Source organism: Camponotus floridanus, unplaced genomic scaffold (genome assembly GCF_003227725.1).
Source record: "Camponotus floridanus strain SB8 unplaced genomic scaffold, Cflo_v7.5 scaffold54, whole genome shotgun sequence".
Lineage (NCBI taxonomy): Eukaryota > Metazoa > Arthropoda > Insecta > Hymenoptera > Formicidae > Camponotus > Camponotus floridanus.
The window spans coordinates 1,339,299-1,348,962 of record NW_020229703.1 but is presented as its reverse complement, the minus strand read 5'-3'; the positions used below and the strand labels follow the sequence as shown (position 1 = coordinate 1,348,962).

General features: G+C 32.6%; 1 protein-coding gene across 3 annotated transcripts in view; it reads right to left on the bottom strand.

Annotated features, from left to right (window-relative positions):
* Nucleotides 1-7,890: 7,890 nt before the first annotated feature.
* Nucleotides 7,891-9,664, bottom strand: part of LOC105247933 (zinc finger CCCH domain-containing protein 13) — a 55,888-nt gene continuing 54,114 nt past the window's right edge. For 2 of the 3 annotated variants that reach the window (XM_025412641.1, XM_011252400.3), the window contains exons 7-8: nucleotides 9,017-9,305; nucleotides 7,891-8,918 (exon numbers count right to left, since the gene is read on the bottom strand). In XM_025412641.1, coding sequence (XP_025268426.1) covers nucleotides 8,694-8,918; nucleotides 9,017-9,305 — 514 coding nt within the window. In that variant the 3' untranslated portion in view covers nucleotides 7,891-8,693. The remainder of the gene's footprint in view (nucleotides 8,919-9,016; nucleotides 9,306-9,664) is intronic. The other variant, XM_011252401.3, reaches the window with a different exon arrangement.

Below are 9,664 nucleotides of genomic sequence, written 5' to 3'. Positions count from 1 at the left end.
CGTTCGTCTTTAGACTGAGAACTGGTGGAAGGCGTGAGACTTCGTGACTAAGCCCCACTCCAATTTACTTGGAGACCCCACTCTTTTCCATCGAGTTTTTCATCGTTGGGTCACTCTCTGGACTATGATGGTGTCATTGTATTTACCTCCTCGACAGGCAGCACGTTGTCATTCACGAGGTAACGGAAATTATGTTGAAGAAAATGGACATTCTTCGATTCGATTTTACGTAGGCACGTTAATGACACTTCCCCTTTCCTGCGAATGATGCAACGTGCTGTTTTGTATGGGTACCTTTTCTCGAGAGAACAATTTGGCTTGCAGAAATCTCGTACGCATCCGGATGTTGCGAGAGAGCTGAGTTTTCAACTGACCTGTCAATGTTATAACATCTCGCAGTCAAAAATATAATATTATAATTACGAATATTGAAACGTGTAAAAGTAAAATTGTGATGAAAATTTTAATTAATACAATATATCTAATAACAAAGGAAAATGATATAGTTTTATGCAGGCATATAATATCTTCGTATATTTATTGCTTATCAAAGGTGTCTGCGGAGTCGAGCACTTTGTGGCGTGCGGTTTGTAAGCCGCATATATGTTGCCCTTTATAGGTCAGAGATTGCGTAGGTACCGTGAAGGAGAAGCTCTGGTGCACGTTTTTCACACACGAGTCGCCAGAGCACGGGAAGCGGATGATTCTCTTTTGATGAGAGGGATTTGAGGTCTCCAGGTCGCTCTTCATATCGACGAAGCAGAACATGGCCACGAAGGTGAAATCACGAATTTGTTGCGCAACAACATGAATTGAGACATCCACCAGACCAGACGAATAACAAGTGGAAGAAATTCTGAATGGATCATCTTTTTAGCTGCCATTTATATTTAAAAAATATTCAACTTTACTATAATTTACTTTATAAATTATACTATATTTCGTTTAAAATATAATTCATTTTAAAATATAATTTATATAATTATATTATGAATCGACGAATGTGTGATTTTCTATATTTCTATCTACAAAATATTAAATATCAAAATACACGCAAATAGGAATAATTCCAGCGTTAAGTTATATTAATTTAGATATTTCTGCAAAATAATTCGACGTAAAGTTATTTTTTTCTCTTTCTTTTTTCAATTAAATATTATAAGTAGCTATACATCTTCCACTTGGAGGAATAGGATTTTGTTTCAATATTTGATACAATTTATTCTTTTTCGTTCATATTTTTGCACTATATAATCTGTTATGTAGCAGTAATGATATATTTCCCGCATAATTACTCGTTTTCACCGTAGAAAAATGAAACGACAACCACAGCGTTAATCAGTTTTCTATGCAATTAACCGTAGGTCGACAGGAAGACAAGAAAATCCGGTAGTGAGTTCGCGTTGCGAGCGTGAAATCGCGGAGACACAGAATCAGGGTCGCGTGACCGGAACCCTGACCGTGGCCCAATGTCGGCATTTTTCAGTGGGAATTCTTCTGGAATCTTTTCGCACAGCTGACATATTTAGAAGCAGGGCAAATACGGCGGAGTCATTTCCGTTCGACATGAAACGTACGAATTAACTTGAGTACTGTTGCTTATAACTGTATCATAATTTTATGGCAATAAAATAAAGATGCAAACTTTGAATCCAAGAGATCAAAGATTCTCTGCTTTGCAGTCTTTGAAATTTTCAGAAGATAAAAAGTGTTTGGAAAATTTCAATATTGAATAAAAATTTCGGGAGTTAATATTATACATTCTAATATCAAAGATTCTTTTTTATTTCTTCTTAATTTTTTGGGGGAAAAATATATTTATAGTTAGTTTACGAAGATTGTTTTCCTTATTTCATTTTATGATCTTCGTTTAGATATTTTTTGAATTTGGATACGTCTATTTTTATTCCCTTTATTGTATTGCAAACGAGATAACTCTTTTTACTAAAAAAATTAGAAATAAAGATCACCAAATCTGCCGTATTTCTTTAAAAATACCGAAAGAAGAAGAAATAGTCCGAAATGGCTGATTAGTATGCAAGTTCTACTTGGGATCTTTTAAACATTTATTTCGGGACTCAGGAATGCCGACCTTCGACGTATCTTTGACATGACTCGAAGGACGACTGGTTCACATAATTTAGAATGTGAATCTGTGATGCATAAATCATAGCTCTTAAATTATAATAAATATTAGCAAGACTATATAATTCTAATAAAAATATAAGTGCTTCATAATCCTTTGAAACACTTACGGTAGAAATCTACATACATTTAAAAAAGCATTTGTCTGAAACTGCTAAACAGAATCGATCGTGTAGTGGGTTAGTGGGTCATCGTCACGTTAATTACAAAGATTCCAAACGCTGTGTACAGTGCAATCACCTCTGTCCAAGAATCCTCTCTTCAATCCCCTCTTTTTAAGTGCGTTACGCATCCTCTTTCTGTGCGACATTTCGAATACATGTTCGACGACGTATCCTCATGACTGACTCGTTGATTGATAATGCTGTTTTTTCTGTATTTTTCTAATGTTAAACCGTTATATATTACAACACAATATAAACGAATTTCTTTTATTTTATCATTTTTCTATACGAATATTTCGCCTGGATATATTGAAAACCTCTAAATAAAATTTATTAAAATTAAAATTTATAATATATTCCAAGATAAAAGGATATTTAACTGTTTGCTATAAATTAACTTAATTAATATAAATTAATTTGATTTTCTTTCTCATGGAAAAAATAACTTTTTATTTTTGCGCAAAAAGTAAGAAAAAAATCAAAAAAGTCTCTTACATTTCTAAAAATTTAATCTTACTTAATCTTATTTTCAATATTGATCTATTAGAAATATTTGCAGCAAACATATCACGTCCTTTATATCTATGTCAATCTTTATAGAGATGTCGCTTGTTTTAAAATGTAAGTAGTGTTTGCAAAGGCTGCTAAAGTTTCCAAGCACCCATTCTTATGTTTGTGCTATCTCAGGTTTATTCTTGGGATGGATAATCCTCAGATAGAAGAATAGTCAGACACATCTTGACAAAGTGCTTTGAACCCGATATGGCGTGGCCGGACCAAGAAAACATGCCGTTATACCGAGGACTGTAATGGCTTTCTAACAGACAGCCAGGCGGACAATTCGAAAGTTTTATGCAAATAGAGACGATAGTCTTCTCGCGAGGGCTTGTAAAAATCCATAAAATGCGCAACCGGTATTTGTCGACCTGGCACAAATATCCGCGCGCTGTCGCCGCTGCCGTCTCGTCGAGGCGAAGTACTTTCTTTCACATGCGTAATTGTTTTCCGCGTGCCTGAAACTTGCGCGATGCGTAAATGACGACGCCGACGCGATTAAACTGCGAGAAAGTTTAGTGAAACGTTGAGAAAAAGACGATTAAACGTGGTAAATTGCAAGTCGCTTGAAAGCTAACATTAATAATCATAATCGGAAACTTTGCAAATCTATGCAAAGTTTCGATTTACAATTTGTCGTGCATACATTGTGAGCTCACTTGTCAGATACTGAGAGTTGAATATCTTTTATAAAAGATTATTAAAAAGGAATACTGCGATACTAAACTGCGTTTTGTCGTTTTGCTTAGATCTCAATTTGTATGAACAGTTATGCTTTAAGTATGTTTATGTCTATAAATTTCACATGGTTGATTGCATTCGTACTATTCATTTGCCGATACCGAGACGACCGAGCATTAAAGTCACCGGATTGAGTAAAATAACGGGAGATTTAAACACCGGAGATATGCGAATGAGCGCCACATGCGAATGAGTGCTACATTTGTGATAGTTCACTTTTACTAATCAAAAGGATGATCGAATTCCCTCCCTTGAACGTTACAAATATTCCTCACTGCAATAACAACAAATTGTTTAACAACAAATTGTTTTGACAATAGTATTTTTAATATATTGCGCGATATAACCGCGAATTATTTTAAGATTTTTGTTATATATAATTGAGAGAAATTTAAGTAGCTGTAAAAATAATAAAAATAATAAAATTATATTAAGAGATATAATAATATATTAAGAATTTTCGAAGATGTTCAAATTTCAATTGAGCAATGATATAATGTGCAAATATTATGGCAAGACAATCATGTAGAAAATTTTTCTTAAAAAATTCCTCCTCGTACGCGCATTGAGAGCAACGGCACTTCCATCACGTAACATCCGCTTTTCCGTCACGTACTTTTGTCTTTAGATAGTCACGAGGTCATGCGCTTATCATGTTTATTGATGGCGAATCGGAATACGAAGCTAAGTCATGTTCCGTACAAGGTATGTTAAAACTAAATCTATATATCTATATTCAAAATATATAATTATGTTTAACTATTATCTATGGATTTATATATCTTTCTCTTTTTATTCATTAATTTTTTTTCAAGAAATTTATTCCAGATAGCTTTCAAAGAAAACCTTCTATAAAAAGTCAGTATCAAACATTAAACTCACGATAAGTTACGAGTGAAAAAGTCGAGATATTTCGCAACTTTCTCGCGGTGCAAATACAAAGGGTAATGTAAGATCAAATGATACATGAGTTTATAGCGCACAGTATAGAATGCCTGGCATTTAACTAGGAACTATCGCGTGCGCGCGAATGTAAAGGCCCTGGGGCCCGTGAGACCCCTATAACAGGTCACTGCCATCGAGAGAAGCGAACAGACAGGTTCGAAGCACTGAATCCCTTTATGGGAGAAGGGGAGCCTGTTTATCCGTTCTGCATTTACACACGTATAGTGACATGCAATGTGTTCCATTTGCCCGAATATTCGATACAAACATCGATCTCGTCTCACAAAATCATTCAAATGTGTTAGGAATAATCCATCTGTATATTCGTTTAACACACAAGCCCTTCTCCCTTTCTTTTCTCTGAAGGGAGAACTCATTATTTTTGTATTCCAAAGATGCGAAACGGACGTGTGTTTTTGTGAGAATCCACTTTTAGACGTGGTAACGCAACGGTAATCGAATTTCTGAATTACATTATATAAGCGGCGTGCGAATTACGTTACAGGAGAACGACACAAACACTTTGCTCTCAGTACCGTTGCCAATAACGGTCACCCGGTATATGCCTTGCTCGAGGATGGAGCAATGTTCCGCATGATTGCAGGTCTCATCAAAGGGAGGAACGAGACAGCGACAATTCCACGCGTCTTAATCTCTTTGCTTTATCTTTGCGAAACTGCACTCGAGGATGATTACGGTTTACGAAACTTCTCGGGAGCATTATTATAGAGAGATTTGGCACGTTTGTCAAAGCTGGAGTGAATTGTGACGGATGACAGAAAAGTGCGAGTGAAAAATAGCGCCACGGTAATAAATTGCGAATATTAAGATATGTTGAGCGTTATGTCCCGGGCGAAAAGACTTTCTCGAAATTACACTTATGCGCTTGTTGCGCTTTCCTCTGTAAACCGCGATATGTATCAATTTCTTCTGTGCGAAATTATTCTGTACCGCATTTAAGAACAATTTCTCCTCTCAACACTGAAAGTTGATCAACACGGGCATCTCTGACTGTTACTTTTCTGACGACATATTTTTATACATCCACATACATGTTTATTGCCTGCTTTGCCACGCTGTCTAGGAGCGTGTACGGAAGTTGCGTTAAAATAAATCAATGCATTGTAGATATATATGAGTTAATGAATATAATGAATAGCAATAACATACAGGCTTATAACATTTTATATATCAATAATATAATTTATCAACTCTCAAAAAACAATTAATAAAATAGAGTTATATACATCAAAGTTATATACATGATGAGTTTATTTATCCGCCGATAAAAAATATTATTTAAATATTATTTCTATTTATGTTGTCATGTATCGCAAAAGAATTCCAGAAATGCTGAAATAATATCTGCTGACCACTTCCTACTTTACATTAATTCAAATAATTTTTTGTTGCTAACCGGTTCACGATAAGTTTCTCTACGATTGAGTAGATATGCGTATTATGTTTCATCGTAATCAATTTCTGATACTGTGTATATATGGTTAATTTATTTCCATGATAAACATTTACGTTAGATTCGTCTGAACTGTTTTATTATATTAGAATACAAAGCGCACGCTACATGCATGTTATTTATTTCTTTTCAGGCCATATATTATTTAATAAAATGCAATTAAAAAATTTCACAAAGAAATGTGTATTTTAAAAATATGAAAACATAAAATGATAATATTAAATTAATTAATGTTTTAAATTTTTCACTGATTTAGTTTGTCATTAAGATTGAAGTTATAAATTAAAACGTAAATTGTTAATCAAATATCAATTAAATTAAATTAAACGAATTAAAATAACAAAAGCAATAATTGCTTAATTAATAATTAATTTTAAAAAAAATTAATCTATTTTATATATTGCGTTAAATATATCGCCAGTAATGAATTAACTTTACACAATATTTATGTATTATTAATATTACAGTCAGAATATTTATTTTTAATTTTAATTAAATGTTTAATTTAAATTTAATGTTTAAATGTAATGGAGACATAATGTCCCAATTATAAAATACATTATAAATTATACATTGAATTAAAAATTATATGAATTAACCCTCCCAATGGATACACCTTGACGTTGGTGGGAGGGCTTAGTACCTGGAAGGTTTATCCTGAAGGGGAAGCTAAGTATCCAAATGATAAAATGTAATTTTATGTAAATTACATTTTATTATTACAATAGTTATATGTATTATATGTATTATTATAAAAATTTTATTAATTAATTTTGACTAATAACTTGAGTCCATAGGAAAAAAATTAAACATTAAACATAAAATTATACATTAATATAAACGTCTAATACAAACGTTCATAATTTTATTTATATTTTATATGATCATAAAGATGCGTAAAACGTTTATTCTTACGCATCTACTAACGATAATAATTAAACGGCATAAAAGGAGTTTATCTCTTTCCTGTAATAGAAGCTAAATTGTCAAGATGTAGTCAGATAAATAACCAGGATAATAAAAAATGAGTACGTCCATAGTAATCCGAAGAATTAGCAAACTATTTAAGATATGTAATCAATATATTATTCAGAATGCGTATTCATGATAAAAAAATCTGTGAAACGCCTGTATAGTAAGTATTGCTTTTAAGTCGCATTGAATCTATTATCATTTTTCCGTTTTTTTTTTCATTTTTATGTGATGATTTTCATATTATTACTAAAAATATGAGATCTTTGAATACGTTCGATTCACATTTGGAGTGTAAGATTCATTGAAATATAACGCAACCTGGAGCCTCTTCGTAGAAATTGGAGAGAGCATTCCTTACGTCATTCGATTTTCACCGGATATATCTCGTGTGTAAATGTTATGAAAGCAAGATTCTTCGAATTCATTTTATCATAGCTGAATTCTTTACATAACTGCCGGTATTACTGCGAAAATGCGACTGTGAAATATAATAAATTAAACGGAGTTATACACGTACTTCTTCTAGAATAAGAAGCTTCGTTGTTCAGCTTAAAAATTGAAATGTACAATCTTAATGTAACGGATAAAAACTTACATATTTAATGAGAAAAAAGATTTTTAATCTGCTTCTCTAATATTACATGAAAAATGAAACTTTTATAATTCTTAATGAGCATTTGTAATTTATTAATAAGATATATTTTATGACAAAAATATGCATTTACTGATAATTTTCTATTAAGGAGAAATTTTTGTTCAATAATCAACTTTTGATAAATGTATTTGACGTATATATATTTCGATTATGTAAATAAAATATATCTTGTAAAAGAATATATTTCGAAATATAATATTTTTTCTAAGTTTGTTTTCAAATTTATTTAAGCGGAAATTTATTTCTCACAATTATGTGCTTGTAATGTTTGATAACTTCGATCAATCAAAGGAAGAAATAAGTAATACAAGAAATTGTTATTATAATTATTATTGGTACTGTTATTATCGATATCATTATGTTGTTACGATTATTATTATATTGTTAGTGTGGCATCTGACGTATAACAAGATAGCACGTATGTCAGGATTGTGTTGCATTTCGCTATTAATTAAAACCATCTTGTTAACGAGATCTTCTGTTCGTACTCGATAACAACGATACACAAAATCATAATTGAATTCATCAAAAAATGTGATACATATACAAGCTTCTTTTACTCTCGTTACATATATACATATATAATTTTGAATTCGCATTGACTGTTCAGTGACATAATCAAATCGTTATAAAGAGATGCACGTCTTCAATTAATTTTATAATTTAAAATTATTATATCAAGTTTATTAAGTACGTAATATTAACAGTAATATTTAGTTTACCAACAACGAATTACATCATTAAATTATTCATTTTTGCAGTCTTTAATTATATGAGCGACTGACGAATGATATGAATATTAATATTAATATTAATTGAAAATTTTCCCTGTTGTTTGGTTGCTTATAAAAAAAATGAAAAATAGAAAATATCTTCTTTCTCTTTTGCATCCTTCTTTCTCTTTGCTTATTCTATGTGGCAGGATAAATTGTTATAACCACGAGCACACTGAACGATCAAGGCACAGTACACGAACAGTATGATATAACGCGACGTATCGAATAATTAAATAATTCATCAATTAACAAAAATTAATGCATCAGTAGGGATGCAGCGCGGCCAGACCGAGTCTCGGCGGTTCGGCATAGCTGTGACGATATCTTCCAGGTGTCGGAATCATCTCCGCCGGTCTGGCACTTTCACGGTCGAGTCCGGGGTATCTTTCGTGCTCCGATATCTCCCGATAGAGATTCGTGCTTCTCGTTCGCAATTTGTCACGCAATTCTTGTGAGTGCTGCATACGTTCTCGAAATTCTCTCACCTGCTTAATGGGCAAAATATGTTATAATTTTAAGATTGTATCTGTAATTGTGTGCTTTAAATATATGACTTTTTGAAGAGTCGCAAACGTGCGACTCTTACCTCTCTCTGGTCGACGGGATTCCTTTGATCTCTGAAATCTCTGCCAATCGCTGGATTCTCGTAAAAGCTTCTCGGTCGTGGCCTCGAAATTTCCGGTTCGGATGAACGTTCGATCGCGTAATGATGAGTCCTGGGTCGCGGTCTTCCCTTATAAGACACGCCATTTTCACGATCCAGCGCGTCCGGCTGATTTCGTCTCATCACATGATCATGTGAAGACGTGGAGTGCATGCTCATCGGATATTGGCGACTGGATCGATCCTCGTGAACTTGTCTCGCCGATTCGACCCTATCAAATAACAAATCGTTATAATATAATTATTTAATAAATTATTTTTTTACAGAAACTCTAAATATAATCAGGATTATTGTATAATATTATCAGTTTAAAATGATTCAGAAAGGATTATATTTTTTACTACTCTTAATGATATATTATTTAATACTCTTTTTTTTATATATAAATGCGAGAGTTTAAGAGAAATTTTTTATGAAAAATTGAAAAATGTGGACATGCAGGATACTAATTGCATTTTCTACAAAACAAATATCTGATCTATCAAGATCCACGCCTTTATAAATCTTTCTTGCAGGAATGCATTTGATCGGTGAAAATCTCAGTTATACTCGAAACCTGTTCAAGCATGG